Source organism: Mytilus galloprovincialis, chromosome 3 (genome assembly GCF_965363235.1).
Source record: "Mytilus galloprovincialis chromosome 3, xbMytGall1.hap1.1, whole genome shotgun sequence".
NCBI classification, from domain to species: Eukaryota; Metazoa; Mollusca; class Bivalvia; order Mytilida; family Mytilidae; genus Mytilus; species Mytilus galloprovincialis.
The window spans coordinates 60,033,980-60,056,222 of NC_134840.1; the positions used below are offsets into that span (position 1 = coordinate 60,033,980).

At 33.5% G+C, this 22,243-nt stretch overlaps 1 protein-coding gene and 1 long non-coding RNA gene across 4 annotated transcripts in view; one reads left to right on the forward strand and one right to left on the reverse strand.

The window, feature by feature from the left end:
* Positions 1 to 22,243, reverse strand: part of LOC143068503 (monocarboxylate transporter 12-like) — a 39,783-nt gene that overhangs the window by 7,344 nt on the left and 10,196 nt on the right. For 2 of the 3 annotated variants that reach the window (XM_076242611.1, XM_076242612.1), the window contains exons 2-3: positions 4,091 to 4,166; positions 1,996 to 2,139 (exon numbers count right to left, since the gene is read on the reverse strand). In XM_076242611.1, coding sequence (XP_076098726.1) covers positions 1,996 to 2,139; positions 4,091 to 4,160 — 214 coding nt within the window. In that variant the 5' untranslated portion in view covers positions 4,161 to 4,166. Of the gene's footprint in view, positions 1 to 1,995; positions 2,140 to 4,090; positions 4,167 to 22,243 lie in introns of those variants that run through there. The other variant, XM_076242613.1, reaches the window with a different exon arrangement.
* LOC143068501 (uncharacterized) lies at positions 13,724 to 20,968 on the forward strand. The gene is made up of 2 exons (XR_012976182.1): positions 13,724 to 14,072; positions 17,549 to 20,968. It is a non-coding gene; the product is annotated as an uncharacterized LOC143068501 (long non-coding RNA).

The window sequence follows — 22,243 nt, forward strand, 5'->3', positions numbered from 1 at the left end:
TTCTTCACAAGAAACTTGGTTTAGTGTAACTGCTTGTTTAAACTGTATTTTGGCTGATAAAATAAAATATTTTTCCTACCTACCGACCATTCAGTCTGAAGGTACAGTCGGAAAACTGCAAACAAACATATTTTTAAGGTTGGCCCGATTGTAGCGAGACTAAAAATGTTACTTGTCCAATTCAAGGATGAACAACCTATCCCCCCCCCCCCCCATTTTTTTTTTAAATCCGCCATTTGGCTTGAAGTTACAAAAAAAGTTGATCAATTAAACACTTTGTACAAACATCGTAGTTTCAAAATAAGAAAACAAAATGATGGATTGATTGTTTGTGTTTTTAACGTAACTTTTAAGAGCAACATTTCGGCTATTTCGTGGCGCCCAGTTTTTATTGGTTAAGGGAGCCGAAGTGCCCGGAGAAAACCACACACCTTTGACAGGAATACTGACAGTCCCAATCAATTGAAATTGGAGTCGAAAACTCCCGCATGGGGGAGTTCGCCCTCAAACCCTCAGTGTTAACTAGTGATTACAGTCAAAAAGACCTTTTTAGACGTCTTGGCAAACCAGGCCCCTGATGAAAAAAAAAGGTTTCTCCTTCCTTTTTTATTATCTAAACTGGGACATAACATATTTTATTTTGTTTCGTATGTACACAATGTAAATCTTAAATCAGTGTTTTAAAGTCAGAACAGATAATAACATTATTTTCTAGTTTCTGCCAAAAAAATCATGTATTTAAGAATATTTAGATAAATTAAATCTGATTTGAATAAGTTTTAGACTCAATGAAATTCATTACGATTTTTTTGCATATTAATTCATATAAAGGCACTCTTTGGGTATCGAATTATTTGGGGTCGGAAAGGGGTGTGTGTTAAAGATTGGAATGAGAATCATTATTTCTGTTTATTTAACATCTTAAATTTATGTACTAACATCTTCCTCGGTTCATCTTTCTTTAAACATATCAAACATATCATTAAGGAAAGAAAAGAAATTAATCTTTACTCAATAACACCGATTTGAATCGTCACTGAGTGATTAGAATTTTTTTTAAATAAATTTAACAAAATGAATGTAACAATTTAGGATGAAGCCTGAATATAAAAACAAATATTATTTAAAACTTACCAACCTCTTACTACATAAAGCCTCGTTTCCCCCTTTCTTAACTATACAAGAAACGTTCATAGGAGTCGTGGATTGCGGAATATCTTCCGCATATTTCTAAAACGTTCACGTAAATTGATGGCGTCATGTGTTAAAACAGTTATTGGCCAATCAAATCGGTATATTGGATTTAATCTGCACGTCGTTCGGGTTAATCAGGGTCACACAAGCTGTGCAGATTAAATACAATATACCGACTTGCTTGGTCAATAACTATAACTTAATTTTAGCACTAAACTTCGATTCTGAAATTGCCATTGCTTTTATAAAAAAAATAGAAATAGTTAAATTAATCAATGAAGCTTGTGAACCATAAAAGTACTAAAATTGATACTATAATGGTATAGTTTTGTATAATTGGTATATTTTGACTTATCAATTGTATCTTGCCTAGAACACAAGCGCTTTGTGTAAGCCTCGTCATTTTCTGTGTTACAGATATTTTCAGTCAATTTAAAATTTTGAAGAAAAAAATTTCAGCATATATTTCTTCTTTTTTAATGTGTTCTTGTCCCTTCTATTATGACTGAACAATGTTACCTATTTCTCTTATAGATATTTATCGTATTACTGAAAAATGTCATGGTTAATTTCGTTGGTCTAATACTTTTATGCGATATCAGATTGCAGCATCATCCATTTGCTGTTCTTCAAGGTGTGATGACTAAGAACGGTAATTTTGGACTAATTTTTCTCAGGGGCAACGGTTTAATTACTTACTCCCTGTTTTTTTTTCAAATCAGACTGAGGAAATATAGACACAGACACATATTTTTATGTTTTTATTTGGGAATTTTCTGTTTTTTAAAACAAATAACTTACACGAAAGGCTGAACATTGCTGTCTGTAAAGCTATAACGCCTGATATCAGCGAAGCGTTTGTCTTGTAAACGATTATGAACTGGATAAAGAACAGTCCAAAAGATTTGGAGATACCAACATTTAGGAATAGCTGTAAGAATATGGCTGCAATAAATATATCAACAGTGAAACAAAAAAATATTATGTTAATTTGTTATTGTTTTCTAAGAATACATGCAATTGTTCTCGTCACACATATTCATTACATATTGAAATGATCGTTGAAGCAAACAATAATACTCAATCAATCTAACAGTACTCTCATAGGCGGATCCAGCGGGGCCCTGTGAGCCCGCCCACCCCCCTTTTCGTGGGAAAAATTTGGTTGATTATATAGGGAATCACTGATACATGACTTGATTGTCCCCCTCCTTCTTAGGTCAGTCCCCCCCCCCACACACACTTATGAAAAGCTATTCTTATAACGCACACACAATAAGAGTTGCAATGAATACAGAATCATATCAGGGGATCTGACCATTACAATAAATTTTTTACTATCCATACGAGCCCCGAGTGAAAAAAGAAGCTTCTTTTTTCTATTGGGGCTCGTATGGATAGTAAAAAATTTATTGTAATCGACTAGCAATGGATTGTTGAGACTTGATATATGTTTATACATTGTAGAAAATTGTAAATAAATAAAAAAAAACACCTAACAATTTTTTTTAGTGAGGTCCAAAAAAGGGGGGCAGGGGCGGATGCAGGAATTTTCGAAAGGGGGGGTGCTAACCCAGGGCAAAGGGGGGGTGCAAAGGGGTGCAAAACATATGTCCCGATACAAATGCATTGATCGGCAAAAATAAAGGGGAGGTGCGCACCCCCGGAACCCCCCCCCCCCTGGATCCGCCACTGGGGGGTCAATGCCCCAAATACCTGTGGATCAGACGAGCACCAAAGTCTTTGACAAGTAATTGCACATGTTTTTAGTAAGTATTCTTGTTTTGGAAAATAATGAAACTTCTTTAATCATCAACGATTAAATCATATTTCTTAAAAAAACACCACAATTATCGGTTTAGATCAAAGGAAGTACACATTGATATTATGTAAACAACACAAAGATTGTCTTACCGGTACAGGTAAATATCGATCACTCCCCCCTTGGTTGGTGCCTATGTCCGCTGTACCGACAATACCCGGTGATTGAGCTGAATGCGGACGATTATAAGTTTATGTTATTACATTAACACCACGACCTGGGGACGTCATCGGTACAGCGCAGATATAAATACTAATCGAGCGGGCGTGATCGAATTTTACCTGACACGATAGCGGTTTATGATCTCGGCATCTGTATACATATCTAATGGGTTCGTACGGTCTCTTCACATGCTTTTGCTACGTAAGTGACGTATAAAGAATAAAATTGGCAACTCGGCGATCATTTTATAAATACTTAAGATAATCGTAAGAGTGGTCGTAAGTATTTCTTAGACACGCAAGAGTGGGTAGAGGCACTCTTAAGTTTACGATCAAAGTTGGTCGTAAGTTTTGACGTAAGTTCTTATGTGAAATTGGTTTTTGACTTAAGACTCGACTTAAGTGTAATCTTAGACTTACGATGTTTTGTGAAATTGGCCCCTGGATCCGCAATTGACTCAAGATGCCAAAAAAATATCATAAAAAAACATTTGTTAGGAAAACCTGAATATTCCAAATGAAGGTTTCTTGAGTGTGTTTTTAATATTTGGTTGCGGTCTTATCGACATTTACAACACTGATAAATCATTGAATCAAATCATATATTTAATACTGAGAAAAATTGACCGAACCACACCCCACCCTAAAAAAAATCAAATAAAACAAACCACACGAAATAAAAACCCAACACATTGCTAATACACGTGATCAGATGGCTCTTTCATATAGAGCTACAAAAATGAAGCATTTTATTCTTATATCGTTGTAATGGAGAAATCGAGCAGTCAAGGATGCTGCGTTTTGTTGAGATACGAATACTACGTGATTGATTCGACCAATTAAAATGATCAAAATAATTGTGTTATCATCGGTTCTTTTTTTAATTTTCACCATTGATTTGTAACAAACTTACCACACATAACAACCCATGCCCAACCTCGGTCCACTGGTCGTTGGTATTCAGTCTTTTTGACGACAGTCATTTTCTTCTAAAGAAAAAAAAAATTGTAAAGCAAATAAAAAATCTTTATATTTTGCACACTATCTCCTACTTCTAAGCAAAGCTTTCCTTAAAATACAAATTTTTCGATAAAAACAAAATGCCCTGTCAGTTAGATTCAAAACTACCGGATCAAGGAATGGTTATGCGCCTGCAAACATGTTTCATAACGCCACATTCCGTTTGTGTCTGTTTATTGTATAGTGTCTTTAGTTCAGTGGTTATCGTTTGTTGCTGTATCTCACTTTTGTCATATTTGTTTTTCATTTATTGCTTCTTACATAAACCAGTTCTCTCGTTTTTTTTTTTTTTTTTTGTTTTTTTTTTACATTTTACATGTTTAGAACTTTTATAAATTGCAATGCATTATAGGTTTTCTCATTGCTGAAGGCTTTATACGGCTATCTATACAAACTATACAAAAATGATACACACTGCATCTGTTTTTCCTATAAGGGCTGGGTAATGAAAATGAGGAAAGCCAAAACATTAATGTGTTTTGAGAGGGTGGAGTTAAGAAACCGTTTTGATCAAAATCACATTGTCAGTCTCAACCAATGAAATGTTCGTTTAGCTATTAGTATTACATATGATTTATATCAAATAACCAAAAAAACATCGCAGTAACATTCAACATAACCTCAGAAATTGACATTTTAATTTTGAAATGATACCTTATGTTGTTATCCATTCGTTTGATGTGGTTGAACTTTTGATTTTGTCATATGATTGCGAACATTCAATTTTAAATTTTCTTCGGAGTTCACGTTTTTGTTATTTTACTTTTTACGAATATAAGCAGTCAGGAGTCTACTTTGTCAAAATTATCTGCTCATTACGCCAGTTCATTCTCACAATCGTAGAAATGGAATCAATTGTAGGAATGACGCGCTGCTAATTTTGCTCTTGGAAACCGATAAATTTATCCACATTGCACCATTACGATCCTTATATGTCAGTTGTATTTTAAAAGACAAATTTATCAACTAGCTAATGAACATCAGTAAATGATCGTGTCTGCATTGATTCAACTTAAAACTATAATTGTCTGATCGGTTGTCAGGTGGAATTTTCGAAAATTCATAAACATTTAAAAAAATTCTAATTAAATATTTCGTGGAAGGGCAGACTAGATTTTTTTAGTGGTTGCAGATTTTAAACCCTAGTTATCACACACAAAAAAATATATCTTTTTCGAAGATATGCATTTTCATCACCCAACTTGAAAGACTGTCGTCAAGCACTTTTAGTTAAAAAAAAAATAGCTATTCGAACACACCTACTCTGTTTTTGTGATTCATTAGATAGGTATTTCACTTGACCCATATATTTCATCTTTTAGTACTGTGATTTTTTTATGTTATAAAGTCAACCTGTAGCTTTGATATATAAAAATGATAGCATCTGAAGCGAGACTATGTATAAAATATGCTTGCTTTGTACGATATCAAGACAAAATATTCAACTCAAACACGCCCTAACATAAAAAGGTGCACTCGATTTTCTCTTTCGATACAATTGTAACCCATTTTTTGGATTTTTTTCTTGGGTCACATAATGGAAGGGCAGACACGAAAATTACTGAATTAATAGATTGATGTTTTCCGTCCGTGGTAATTTTTTGAAAAAAATCGGAGGTTATGCATTTTCTACATCCAACTTGAAAGATACCCATGTCGTCGACTTGATAATTGTTCTGCTTAACTATGTTCTAGATCAATTGAAAACTTATGCAAATGTGTTTTTAAAATGAAACACTTCGCAATTGAGAAGAAAATTGTCATTTTATTTGTTTCTTTTAACTTTTTAAGTTTTTGTCACTATAGTAAACATTACAGTAAGCATTTATCGCATTCTCTTCTAACAAAGAGCTGCGATTCTTTTGTACTACTTCAACCGGGTTTCCGACTGTAAGTATTAATGCAGTTCGTTCCAAGAAATGCAAACTGCATGCGTGATCTTAAAATCTATTTTTTTTTATCCAGTTGCCTTTAAATTTGAAATGTATATTTAAAGACGCATACAACTTGATATAAGAAGATGTGGTATGAGTGCAAATGAGACAACTCTCCATCCAAATAACAATTTATAAAAGTAAACCATTATAGGTCAAGGTACGGCCTTCAACACGGAGCATTGGCTCACACGGAACACCAAGCTATTAAGGGTCCCAAAATTACTAGTGTAAAACCATTCAAACGGGAAAAACAACGGTCTAATCTATTTCAAAGAAACAAGAAACAGGTAAAAATTACATAAACAAACCAAACTGTTCAGATAAATTGATCATGGTCCAGCTTTACACGATGTATTTGTGTTTTATAATTTAGGCCTTCGTATACGTATCTACTAGCAATGGAACACATTTGGCGATAGAGAGTGACACATACAGTGTTGGTACTTTTTCCTTATAGACAAATTACAAATAAAAAAATTGCTATGACTTACTTAAAAATATTAGTTGCCTTATGAAAGGTCAACAGAAGAGACACAAAGCCAAAACATTGGACCGGTAATAATGTTATATCACTAACGCAAGAATTAGTTAAGTTATAATAACTTTTCTTGACATGTAGACTAATGTTTTCTGCAGATTCGTATCATGAACTACGGAAGCCGATAAGGGCCATTCAAAAAAAAAAAATATGTCGTAATTACGACATAGTATGTCGTAAAAACGACATCTTATGTCGTAATTACGACATCGCTTTGTCGTAATAACGACATCTTATGTCGTAATAACGACATCTTATGTCGTAATAACGACATATTATGTCGTAATAACGACATATCGATGTCGTTATTACGACATAATATGTTGTAATATATGTCGTTATTACGACATAAGATGTCGTAATTACGACAAAATATGTCGTTTAAACGACAAGCGATGTCGTTATTACGACAAGCGATGTCGTTATTACGACATAAGATGTCGTTATAACGACAACCTTATGTCGTAATAACGACATCGCTTTGTCGTTTAAACGACATATCTTGTCGTAATTACGACATGTTAATATTATGTCGTAATTACGAGATAGTTTCCGCGTGCGAGTTATGACATTGTCACGTGTATATTGACTTCCGGAAATGGCAAACAGTACAAAGAAGAAAGGTATGTTTAGAATTGTTAAATGTATATTGTAAGAGTTAATGGTCATATTTACATCCAAAGTCAAGAATGGAGAGATACTATTAAACAGTTTATGTTTTTAATTTAATTCAGCGAAATAGACATTATATCTCAAACAAAGAAACAAAAGTAAACAAAAATAGCGAGAAAAAAATAATATACCGCTATATTGGCAAATTTAACGATGTTTGGTTGAAACATATGCATTTGATTAATTGTTTTCCGATTAACATCGTTTACAATCACTAAACGACTCTTGCGCTCCGAAAAAATATAATGTCAATTTGAAGATTGATTATACAAGTAAGAAATTATGTATTAATTTGTTTGTGGGGTGTGCATAGAAAAGAAGAATGGATGTGTTAATATAACTCCCCGTAAAAATCTTGCGAAAAATCTAACTGTAGAAAAAAAACCAGATATATGAGGAGAATGTCACAAAAGCACCAGGCAACATAGATCATCAATATAAATGAAAGTTTACATTCAAATGCATATTTATGAGATATGGACCCAGTCTTTACAGTTTTATTCTATTGAAACATATAATATTCAGTTTTGATTTTGAAAGCATGTTGATAAAGAGAGTGGTCAAAATAATTTAATTATCGTAATATACAATGTACATGTAATGCGCTTTCTATAATGCCCATGATTTCAGCAATTACATTTTTTTTGTGCTTATTAACGTTGATGTCACGTAACACGGGGAATTGTAAAAAAAAATACATCAATTCCAAACCGGACATAGTATCACCCGATTTGTTTTCAATAAATTTGACCCTTTGCATATCTGTACATAACATGTTTGTGCTATTTATAAAAAAAACATTGAAACATTTAACAAAACGATTATGAAATAAGTTGATACTGTTTTAATATAGCGGCTTACTTTAGGTTTTATTTCATTGTTGAAGGCCATACATTTACCTTTTAATAGTTGCTTATACAGGTTTCAGTTCGTCACTGATTTGTCACGATATTTACTTTATAACAAACATGGAAAGCAAATGATTTGGTTATTTTGTAGTTCCATTTAAATGTGAATCATATAAAAATTACGCACACATATTTATAGAGGTATGAGTGTGCCGGTAAACATGGTCGATTTTCCATGGTCTGCTGGTGAGAACATGGTCTTTTTTTCTAAAATAGGGTTGCTAATTAAACAGTTAAAAATACAGTATAGAGGTTATAGAACCCAGGTCTAGGACAGCATCTATTTCCATGATGATATATATTTATCATATACTTGTAAAATATTTACTAAAATTTTACAGTTCAATAACATTTGAAAATATCAAAAGGCTATGAAAGGATTAATTTGTTTATTGACCAGATTTCTAAGAATTGCCATAGCGGGCTGATAAAGGTACCTTTATTGAATGCTTCCGGAATGTTATCACATGCCTTTCCGTTAATTTCCGTGACGTTTATCACATGCAACTTCGTGCATTTCCGGAAATTTTATTGAAAACGACAACAGAACGGTTACGCGGAAAACGGCAAGTGATAAAATAGTTGAGGAGCAAAAATGAATTAAGTAAAACATTTTTTGAAAGACATATTAAATAAGGTGACAATATGATTGAAGAACATGATAATTGTTGTGACAAAACAAATAAAATGCTTGTTATATATCAATAAAACAATTAAAGTAAAGAATTTGATTTGGTTGTCTGTAAATATTTTCTGAAATTGCAAAGAGAAGCAAAATTCAATTTTAATAGTTCTTGTCTGTATATCTTGTGCTGAAGTATATGATAAAAAGATAATTACATGTCATTTTTCATATCAGACACTTTATCGGCCCTCGTTCGTGATATCACAACCTTGGGCCGATAAACGGTTTGATATGACAAATGCCATGTAATAATCTATACTTATGTCCAGAACATGGTATAATTTTAAATATTTCAGTTTAGAACAGGGTATTTTTTTAAATGTTTTCTGGTAAGAACAGGATAAAATTTGGTTAGTGTCGTCGGCATAGTTAAACATGAAAGGATAGTCGGTAATAAACCCAGGGTCCAGTCCTGTGCCGGGGATCTCGGCTGTGGATACGACATTTTAGCGTACTACATAACATTATTCGGTGAAGCTATGAGAAAATATTTATATCCACGCTGTTATTTCAATGTTTGAGGCAAAACAGCACCCTATCATAGCAGATACATTCGGATAGTGTAATTGTATTATAAAATTTGTGGTTCACTTTTTTTTTTTTATTTATTTATTTCATTAGTATAAAGATTTTGATTAACTAACAGCAATTGATAATAGCTTTATTGAAAAGGTGAATTTAAAATTTTGCAAATCAATTCTAGGTTTAATTAAAAAAGTAGTTAACATTGCACCAAGGACAGAGTTAGGACATTAGCCAATAGATGTTCATGCATATGTAAAGGTTCAAGCACTAAAATATATGGCAAGAGTATTCAACACAGAAATTAATCCGCTGTTATATGATGCATATTACACAGGTAAACTGTTGGTTGAAACAGGGACCTTTTGTATACGTTTGTAAAACATTTAACTCGTGAAAATAATTTGAATATATCTGATATACAAAATATTGACTTTATAAAAGAAAAATAAACACATGAAAGATATTATGCAAGAAAACTATAAAAAGCTGTTCTTTAAAAAATGTAATTCTTTAACAGAAAAAAATAAATTATTTCAGTATATATATCTATAGTAAAATCAAAAAGAAATATGAAACTGAGCCAATTATTTACTTAAAGAGAATAACTTTGAAATAAGGAAAAAAAATACTAAATTAAGGGTAAGTGACAATATTTTGGAAATTGAAAGGAGTAGATACAAAAAAAAGAAGGGAAGAAAGTTTATGTCAACATTGTTGTCTAAATAAAATAGATGATGAAGAACATTTTTTATTTACATGTATAAACAATAAAGATTTGAGACTTGAATTTTTGCAGAAAGTTAGAAATATCCATTCTGATAAAGATAATATGGATTTTTTGGATACATTCGTTTTATGTCTTTCATGTCCGTCAATTATGCAATATACGGCTCCCTTTGTCAAAAAGTCATATTCACTGAGGAGGGTGGACTCAACAACTGCATGATAGATACCATTGGCGGATCCAGAAATTTGCATAAGTGGGGGCCCGCTCCAGTCACGCTTCAGTGATTCCCTATATAAGCAACCAATTTTCCCCCCAAAAAAGGGTGGGCCCGGGCACCCTGGGCCCCCTCTAAATCCGCCTCTGGGTACATATATGTATATAATATGCTATTTTTGTATGATGTATTGTGTTGATTTATATATGTCTTCTACCCCATTGAGCTTTTTCTTTTCACTCCTTAATTTTTAATGACGTAACGAACCTCGCATTAGCGTTCAAAATATTTTTCCTTTCTCAACCAATCAGAGCTCGATTGATTTCCCGGGAAAAAATTATCTCGTGCAGTGATTGTCTTCTGAACATTATTTTCAGCTCAGATTCTCAGGTGTTAAGAGGTAAGGCAATGACGGGAATTTTCAGTCCATATGCGCGAATTTCTCGAAGTGGTCTCAGTGGGAAATCTCGCGCTATTTTATATACTAGTGTATTAAATAAAATGTGTTTTACTGTTTGTTCTAGGTAGGAAGTCTCCCTCCTATTTATGAATATATTTTGATTAACTAAATCTGGCTCAAACGCTGGTTTTTGATCACGGTTTGCATTGGAGATTTAGCGAAAACTTGAGAATATTAACGTGTCCAGGCGTAATTTATTTAGAAAGCAGTTCGCTGGTTAAATGAGTTGTATTAAGAATTGAGGAATTGAAAGGTTTTGAAAAATTCTGAAAGTTGTCAGTTGGCGAATAACGAGATTCGACGGACTGTTCAGCTGATCAGTAGACTGTTGTTTATGTTAAAGTTAATTATAACTTGTGGGTTAAAGTCAGTAAAAGTTTGGGGCCATAATTTGTCGACATTCACGCGTGTCAAATCTATGACTTGAACTTGTAGACGGTAAATTTAAGTATTGGAGCGTCAACAAGCGAAATCCATATGCAAGCCCTGATCAAAACGGCAGAGTGAGTCGTTAAAGAAAATAAGATACTGAAAGAATTTATTCTTGGTCTAAGAAATCATAATATAGACTGTAGAAATAGACCCTTGACTCGCCAAACTGTAACATAACAAATTAAATGTGCAGCTGATTCATATGTGTGTTGGTTAATAAAACTGAACTTGTACCTTACTGATTTATTTTATTACGCCTTGTCCCTTGCCTGAGTTGATCCTTTGATTAACATTCATCCTGTTTACTTCCCTTTTAGTGGTAACAGATTACAAACCATTTGAGAGAAAGCATATTCAGGACAAAACGAGTGTAATGTTGTTTTATCTTCCCTTCCTTTTTTTTACTTGTATATTTGGTATATTAATCTAATACCGGTAACGTAAACTTTTTTTCTGACAAGTCAGTTGCAATTGTGGTGTCGTACTTGACCACTATCGTCTGTCTGCCCCTACATTCCTTGCTTACCCCAAGGTTTATTTGAAATGTTTTAGGTTAAACTTTACTCTGTAACATACAAATCTATAATACAGAGTGAGTGTGGGATTGCAATTCATATCCGAGTGTAAATAAACTTCAAAGATTCATACAGAGGTGCAGTTTATATCGGGGTCCGACTACTGCTACTACCAGAACTACGGAGTTTGGACGGGAATGCGGTGACTGGTGAACCAGACCCTTGTTTATTTGGTAACGGTCCAGATTATTATTCCAGTTGATCATTTAGTCCGATACTTTGATAGCATGACTGCGGTCAAGGTCAAATGTTATGACTTGGTTAGCCATCGGAGTGTCTAGACTTTCTATAATCACCATTTAAAAAAGAATCCAGAAGTTACTCCTGACCTAGTCCAAATAATTATGACGTCTTGAAAGGCTATTATAATTTTTTTCTTTGACGCCTTAGTTATAATAGCCTTTCAAGACGTCATAATTATTTGGACTACTCCTGACCGAAACTTGAAGAGTACTGAACTTCAGACATCTTGTTCCAGAATACGCATATTTAAACAAATTATAAACTGGTGGCATAGACCGGTAAAAATAATACCAAAAATAAATTAAAAGATATAAGTCGGGCATCACCCATCTTCGCTAGCCAAGGGTTACGATCCACTCCCGCTCTCTTCAGTACGATCCACTCCCGCTCTCTTCAGTACGATCCACTCCCGCTCTCTTCAGAAGAGAGCGGGAGTGGGAGTGGATCGTAACCCTTGGCTAGCGAAGATGGGCATCACCTTGAAAGAAGTCCTAGAGCGAAAGCATAGGGCAAACCCTACCTAGATCTAGATTTAGATGAAATTTTGGGTTGCTGTCTAGTTTTTATAAAGTTCGGTGACAGCATCCCAGTTTAGTTTCACTGGCACCCACGTCACATATCCACATATATTATGTAAACTCGATAAATTTATTTATAAAAACTAAAATAATCAGTTAAATCGCTTTAAAAAAATTGTTTGCGGGAAATGAAACAAAAGATTGACGAGAATGAGTTTAGGTTGAGCTTGGGCTCAATTCTATGACATGGGTACAGGCACACCTGGTTCTCCTGTATTCTTCATGGAATATGCAGGTGCTAGACCCAGGAGAAGAAGACTTGTTCCTGTTAAGGAGGAGCATAACATAAGAGTTACTTTCTCGCCAAACCTGATCGGGTCGAGAGATATAAATCTACTCCCCAGCGACTTCAATCACTACATAGTCTCATTAAAAAGGCACCTATTCCTAGCTAGGTATGAGAGTATCTATCAGGGGGATCAGTATGATATACCAGAGGTAACAAGAGTTTGGGCTGCTTTTGTGACAGTTCGGGATAAATATACAGGGAGTTCACAAACACGCTTTTCGTCACCACCGAGACTACTTCCGCGCTCGTTTAAACCCGCGTTGACAAGGTCACACAATCGGACAAATTGCCAAATAAGACATTGGTTAAGTCAATTTGAAAATTGTCGTACCATTAATTTGTGGACAGATGATCCGTGTGTTCGAATACTGTCGAAATTTTTTAGAGCTCAAGCTTTGCACTTATATAACATTTCGAGAACACTAGATTTTCTGACGTCAGAATTTTGCATTGTAATTTCCAAAACCGAAGGCCAATAAGGCCTTGAAAAACCGACCAATCGACTCAATGAACTACATTGCATTGTGGGCTACTACGAGTAAACTACTACTTAACACACGTGTAGTTAGAGGGGACTAATATGTTGTCTTGGACTGTCATTACCAATGTTTTTATTCTGCAAATATATTTAATGTAAAATATATGACATACTAGTAATCTTCAATTTGGATGCAAAGATTGAAAAAATACTGTTTTCGGGCTTCACGATTCACTTTCTTTTTCGCCTTTACAAATATGCAAGCTTTTCTTAATCCACGAAAATTGGTACTCACGAAAATAAATGAATCCACAGTAAACTATATGGCTCTTCCATTTTAATTTGAAAAGTGAATCATAGAAGGGTATGCTGCCATACCTAAAATTTGATATTTCTTTTAAAATAAGTATACAGGAACTATTCAGCTGTGACTTAGTTCAATTTATTGCCTTGATAGTGCTGCAATGGTTTTATGTTACTCTGCGCATATCTTTTCATCACATTTTTTTTAAATTTCAGCAAGCTCAATAAATATGGAGGAGAAAATTATAGCATTACTGAAAGAACGTGGGATAACTGATACACAAATAAAAAACTTGAGTGATAACAAGTTGGTAAGTATTCTTAAGTTTTAACTAACACTTATTTTCGAATAACTTGGATGTAAACTTTGCAACCTAAACAATACAATACAATACAATAGTAAATTATATTGTATTACATTGCAGTGCATTGAAAAACTATACATTTGCAATACATGTATAATACAATATGGGATTATTGCATGAATATTGGGGATTATTCCATATTGATAAAATATTAGTAGGTTTTTCATATGAATGGGATTTTGAATAAATAAGCATATTCACCTGCGGAAAAAGGATATTCACCGCGCAAAACGTCGCGTGCTTTTACGTGTATAATTTTGGTAAAAAAAACGTTTGATGTACAATTGGTTTTGGTAAATATTTTCCATTACATTAATTTCTCTCGGAATATGGAATAATACATTTAATACTGTCTTTTGTTTCGGTAAATATGTGGTTTTATTGACTTTTGAAAAAAAACTAATATTCACTTCGGCCGTTGGCCTCATTGAATATAATTTTTTTCAAAAGTCAACAAAACCACACATTTACCTCACCAAAAGACAGTAATTGTATAATATTGTCCCTAGTAGAATTTTCTATCACGCGAGCTTGCACCAATGAATGTGTTTGTAGATACTATATGTTTTTATGTTCTGTTAAATTGTTCCTTTTAAAATTGTTATACGATGATGACTGATGTACCCATATTTTGACTATTTTATTTATTAGGGCCCCGCCTTTAGGCGGGGCGCCCTATAGTGATCAGTATGTCCGTCCGTAACACTTTGTGTCCGCTCCATATCTAGAGAACCATTATGATTTTATACTATATACTTTACATGTTTATTAACCACCACCAGAGGTGTGTGTCATGATGTATGTTCAAATTCCTAGGTCCAAGGTCAAAAACTTTGGTTTCAGTTGACAACCCCGTGTCCTGTGGTGTAGATCGTGTCCGCTCCATATCTTGATACCCGTTATGATTTCAAAGTTTATACTTGACATCCATTTTAACCACCACCAGAGGGCGTGTCATGATGTATGTACAACATCCTAGGTCAAAGGTCAAGGTAAAATAAACTTTGGTTTCAGTTGACAAACCTGTGTCCTCACAGTGGTGAAGATCGTGTCCGTTCTATTATATCTTGAGAACTGTTATGATTTCAAATATTATACTTGACATCCATTTTAACCAACACCAGAGAGTGGGTCATGATGTATGTACAACTTCCTAGGTCAAAGGTCTGTCTGTCTGTTGGTCTGTCCATCGCTAACAAATTTGATCCACACTATATTTTGAGAGGACAGCTGTTATTATTTCATACTTTATACCTGACAAACATTTTCAACTTAACATATATATTAACCAACACCAGAGAATGTGTCATAATATATGCATCCTAGGTCAAAAGTCAGTCCGTCGGTCTGTTCATCTGTTCTTTGCTCTTAACAAATTGTGTCCGCTCTACCTCTCGAGAACCGTTAATATTTCATACTTTATACTTGGTGGGTCATAATTCTAAAAATATGTGACAAATATCAATTGGGCAGCACCTTTAAACATATTGTTCAAACATCAATTCATATATCCAGAAGTCACCTTAGAGTAGTCAACAATGAGTTCACATCATGCAGTCATATCAATATTATACTATGAAAGTAAGTTGAGAATATTTATCAGTTTTAACTTAAAATCTTAGAATAAAATCACACATGAGACTATGTAATAACTTCAAATAACGCTTCATATCAGATTATCCATACAACTTATTTACCCCACCTTATTGACAGCGGGGCCAACAGAGATGGCTCCCATCTCAATGGTATCTAGTTGTGTCTGTTTAGTTAACGCATCAATGTAAATATAACGGAATTTGATGAGGCTGTCATTAAAGTGAGAGGGTTAGCGCTATCAAACCAGGTTTTTAAAATCCACCATTTTCTACATTAGAAAATGCCTGTACCAAGTTAGGAATATGAGTTCTTGTCCATTTGTTTTTTGATTGAGTTAAGTCTGCCAATTGATATTTTATCGTATGTTTTTATATGTTGTGATGTTATGCTATTGTTTCAGAAAAAGGGAGAAGGTTTGGGCCCATTAAAACGTTTAATCCCGCTGCAAATGTTTGCACCTGTCCTAAGTCAGGAATCTGATGTACAGTAGTTGTCGTTTGTTTATGTAATATATTCGTGTTTCTCGTTTCTCGTTTTGTTTATATAGATTAGACCGTTGGTTTTCCCGTTTGAATGGTTTTACACTAGTAATTTTGGGGCCCTTTATAGCTTGTTGTTCGGTGTGAGCCAAGGCTCCGTGTTGAAGGCCGTACTTTAACCTATAATGGTTTAATTTTTAAATTGTTATTTGGATGGAGAGTTGTCTCATTGGCACTCACACCACATCTTCCTATATCTATTTGTTATTTGATTTTGCCATGTGATTGTGGACTTTCCGAATAGAATTTCCTCTAAGTTCAGTATTTTTGTGATTTTACCTTTTACGAGTGCAATATCTGTTCTACGAGGGACAATATATTCACCCTTTTAATGTATAATTATATAATATTTGAAATTGAAACATGGTTTTAACTAAGATTTTGTCATTGATGACGTCATGAATTTTGAAGATAAATCACTAACTTTTGGTTACTTTCTGTGGGAAATATATTATATTCCTATGCAATAAAAAACAATATAATGCACAATGGTATTGTGTTGTATTGTTTAGTATCATCTTGTATTGCAATACAATACATTTGTACACTGCAATCAATGTAATACAATACATTACAATACAATACAAACTCGTGCAATTTGAATTTTCTAGGTCTTTTTTAATTTTATATTATAGATATGTTAATTATCAAATAAAGCTGGCTAAGAATTATTTTTTTGTGGATCAAATGGTTAATGCCTTGAATGTCGACATCCTTTCATCAAGAAAAATAACTGCTTCGGTCCCTAGTTCCACCGACTGACTTTAAAAAAAATGCTGATAAGTTCTTATGATTTTTTATTACAGAGATTAATAGTTTGGTTACTTGTTTGTATTTAGAAATAGACATACAATCATCATCCGTATATACATGTAGCTTATAACTAGATCAGTTATTATTTCTTTTACATTTAAAGAGGAAATGTTCTTTGTTACAATGTATCAGTTTCATGGCATATATTACAGTCTTCTTCTCTGTGAATATTGAAATATTAACCCGTCTCTATTAGCATGATCAGAAGGTAATAATCATTCATCTAGAAGTTTTTGTGAAGGACTTTCTTATCTAATGGTCGTTCTGAAGAAGATGGAGTAGTGGTTGGTTCAGAGAGGAACATTTTGCTCCAGTACAATTATGTTTTAGCCGGTAGGGGACTATGTATTGTTAATTCAGGTTTTTCCAAGCTCCAAAAATGAAGCAAGCCTCTACATTTTTCTAGTAACAGATGTTGTTTATCCCTTAACAATGATAAATGCATGTCATAATTATGTCTGTTATTTTTTTTAGATTGATCGTGATATATTGCAAGCCATTCCAGATGATTCGTTGAAAGAATATATTCCATTAGCTGGCGATCGGTTTGTCTTAAGAGAATTTTGTAAGAAGGGACCGAAAACCAAAAAAAACACACTAATCAAGAAGTTGCGTAAAAGATTAAATATTCAGAAAGTGGATTCAGACTCCGATGAGGAACCAGTAAAAAAATCACATTTGATTGGGAACGCAAATGCCTGGAAAAAAACCAAAAAGGTCTCAATCGGCTGGCTGAACTATGACGTGTCTGCCAGCCAATTCCGACAACTGAAAATGCATGGTGGAAGTACAAGAAAATTCGATTTTCATAAAGATGATGGCACGGAAGCAGTCTTGGTAAAAGGCAAGTCCGTATTTTTCCCTGGTGGAGTGAGTAAGATAGGACACATAAATGATTTTGAAATAGAATTGAGAGATTTTTCACATGAATTGATCAAATCAGAAGACACCATTGAAGAATGGTACGACAAAACTGGGGTTTCCATGTTAAGGTTTTACATTTCAACCAAACCTATAGATAAAGAACTTCCATCTACACCTAAAAATAAAGAACTTTCAACTACACATAAAAATAAAGAACTTTCAACAACACCTAAAAATACAAAAGCAAGCATAAAACCATCAGCATTGGACACAGACCAGTCTGACAATTCCTTACCAGATCCAGAACTTGATTTTTTCTTTGGAAGCATTGATAATATTCCACCTTTACCTCCTATTGAAATCTTTGAAAGTGATCATGAGCTATATGACCCAGAAATAGCTTTCCGCACTGACAATGTTCCAAGAGAAAACAATAATGATGTGACATTAAGATATGTCCCTAATACAAGTACGCCATTAGCAGACCGTGATATAAGTTCACATTTAACATTCCAAAATGTTGGACCAGATCTCGAAAATGAGGATATTCCAACATCTGCCTCTCTTAAAATACACAGAGGAAGTTTATCAATGATGGAGATGATATGTTATTTCAAAGATCCATCCTTGATAAACAACCCGGTTTCAATTATTCGGGTCCTTCCGAACGGGGAGAAGGAAATTGCAGAGGATACAGGTGGTGTGTTGAGAGATGTGTTGAGCGAATTTTGGGGCTATTTTCTAGAGAATTGTACACTAGGTAAGACATTTAAAATTCCAAGTCTCAGACATGATTTTGGCTATATGGAGTGGAAGTCTGTTGCCCGCATCATGATGTATGGATATAAGTTTAGTGGCTATTGGCCTATTCAATTGGCCAAGACATTTATGGAACAATGTATAGCTCCAGGTGATGAAATTGAGACAAAAGAATTGATGAGTGACTTTTATCAATTTGTATCGGTACCAGATAGAGAAGTGTTTAAGAAAGCTGTGGATGATTTTTCCAGTGTAGATATCGACGAACTGTTAGATGCACTAGAGACGCATGAATGTAAGGCCAGACCTACAGACAATAATATAAAGCTTATTTTAAAAGAAATCGCACATAAAGAAATAATCCAAGCTCCAAAGTATATCATAGATTGTTGGAAAACAGTATTTGAAGAAACCAACGCAAAATTTATAGACCTGAAGAAGTTATCTGAGCTATATGAAAAACTTCAACCAACTAATAGAAAAGTTGTTCAAATTTTAAAGTTTCCAGATTTTATGGATGCACCTTGTTCAGAAGTTTCCAATTACCTTAAGAGATTTGTGAAAAACCTTGAGGCAGATACTTTGAAAAGATTTTTAAGGTTTTGTACCGGCTCAGACCTGTTGACAGCTGAATGCATCACTATTGAATTTAATAGCCTCACTGGTTTAGAGCGTAGACCAACAGCACATACTTGTGGTTGTGTTTTGAAACTGCCCAAAGTTTTCGAAGACTTTATGTCTTTTCGATCAGAGTTTGATCAAATCCTGGAACATAATTTCTGGGTGATGGATATCATATAGCTGCAACTGTTGATGAATTCTAGACATTCCTGTAGAATTTCAATACACAAATGACAATAATTTTGAGATAGAACATCTGAATTTGTTTCTGAAACTTAATCTAATTCACAAAAAGACATACTTCATTGAGAAGCAGTATCTTTGACTTTTTATAGAATATTGCAATAGTAATTTATCTTTACCTTTTTTATCACATTGTGCATAAAACCTGAAATCAGAAGGTTAAATGACATATTATAGGTAAAACAACATATACAATAGTGAGAAATTGGTTTAAATTGATGAAATCGCACTAAAATGTGATGGCAAATGAACATATGTAATGGGTCGCGGGCAATATAGATGGATACAGCAATGACAGCATATTATTTTCAGACAACTTTATGTGCAGGCAACCTATCAGATATTATGTTCATGAGCTAACACATTTTTGAGTATATATGTATATACTATTTGGGATTTCAGCTATTGTGACTAATTTTTTGTTCTTTCTAATGCTGAAACATAATTGTTTTGGTAGAATATGTAAAATGACCAACAAACAATTGCTTGTTTTATAGTAATTGATGAGATATCATTGTTTTTGTGAAGACGAAATTTTATGGTAAATACTATACTGTTTGTTGTCCATTCGTTGTCCACAGTTTGGATGATACTAAAAAAGGCTTCGATGGTAAATTATTTATATTAATTATTGTCAATTTCATTAATATCTTATTTTACCTTTTGGAGTTATAAGACTTGATTCGTTAAAAAGGGGAGCCTGTTTCCGAACCTAAACTAAAAAATATAAATTTCTGAAATCATTTCTGGATGACGGTCATATTATGACCATGAGCTGAAGGTACAGCTATTTATTTTAAAATGATAGAACATTTTCTGTTTGCTTAGTTTATATCGGTTGATGAAACATCACCATGTTATTGTAGAATGACAAAAAGTTTTTATTTTTATTTGTTATATTCTTTAATCTTAATATCAAAGGGTGTTATATGTGACAAGTTAAGCCGTTTCCGGACTTATTTGCTATTTAAGACATCTACAATATATCATATACTTGAATTACAATAATATAATATATTCGAAAATCCTGTAAGGCATATCTTAAAACATATTAATTCAGATGTCTAAATAAACATAACCTATAACATATAACATGTACTATACATGAGATGTTTTTATAAGAATTCAGATATATAATCACTGAGTTAACGAATTTATATCTGATGTACTATTTTAAAGATTTCTTTATGAATTCAGATGTCTTGTATAGCTAGTAAATATATCTAATATCAATCAAGATATATTAAATAGCGAATGAATGTTAAAACAGTTTCCCATAGCCAGATACAAATAGACTTGTGGATACTTTTAACTCTACATGTGTAAATCCTCAACTTATTTTTAACATGATTTATATTCAATCTAAGAAGATTGTTTTTTTTGTGTTCAAATAAACATTAAAGTTTGTTACATCTTTTGTTATATTGAATTTCAGGTAATATATATTGCAGTGTTTAGAAATGTGCATATATATAGAAATAATATGCTTCTGTCTGTTTGTTGCTTAGCTAGCGTGTCAAAATTCTTTTTGATCCCATTTTCATTAAACATGGTCTGTAGTATCAGAAACAGTCTTGTCACGGAACACTAAAAGGTCCATGGGAAGAACAAGAGCGACTCGTCCATTATATTTCTTTACAAATAAAAAAAAAAAGCCGGTCCACACGAAACTCCAAATCCCGAGAAAATTCAAGATCCTCGAGTGACCTGTGCCTTTCAATCAAGCTGAGACTACTATTAGTTTCAGAATCAAGTCACAAAGACTTCTGCTGCACGCACATGTTTAAATGAACATTTGTAGAATCGATCAAAGATACAATTCAATGTTCTGATTAGCCGATTTTATTCTATTCTATTCTACCATATAGTGACCGCCTTTAACAAATTGAAGATTACATTGTATGTCTCAGGAGGAAACTTAAATTGATATATATATACATTTTTTTTAGAATATGAAAAATAAAAAAATGGTTTGTATTATTAAGTAAGATGTTATAATTGAGTTAATATTGATGCTTTGAAATTGAAGATTTGAAAGAGTCTACTGAAGTGCAGTTTACAATGTTTTCCGGAAGTTTGTTCCTCGGTAATAGTTCTTGGAATATAGGATCTTTTCTGTTCTGTGTGTTGCAGGATGGAATTTGGAAGCTGTTCGAATTATAATGCCTTGCTCGTCTTTTTTGTGGGATAAATTTATTATTTTTAGGTATTGCAACCTTTTTGTGTTCAATTTTATATAGCATTACCAATCCGGAGTCGTTTCTTCTATGAGAAAGACTGCGCCGTTCAAGATGGTGTAACATGTTACCAACGGTTGAGGTGTTTCTGATTTCTATGCCCCACCTACGATAGTAGAGGGGCATTATGTGTTTGGTCTGTGCGTACGTTCGTCTGTCCCGCTTCAGGTTAAAAGTTTTTGGTCAAGGTAGTTTTTGATTAAGCTGAAGTCCAATCAACTTGAAACTTAATACACATGTTCCTTATGATATGATCTTTCTTATTTTAAAGCCAAATTAAACTTTTGACCCCAATTTCACGGTCCACTCAACATAGAAAATGAAAGTGCAAGTTTCAGGTTAAAGCTTTTGGTCAAGGCAGTTTTTGATGAAGCTGAAGTCCAATCAACTTAAAACTTAGTACATATGTTCCCTATGATATGATCTTTGTAATAGTAATGCCTAA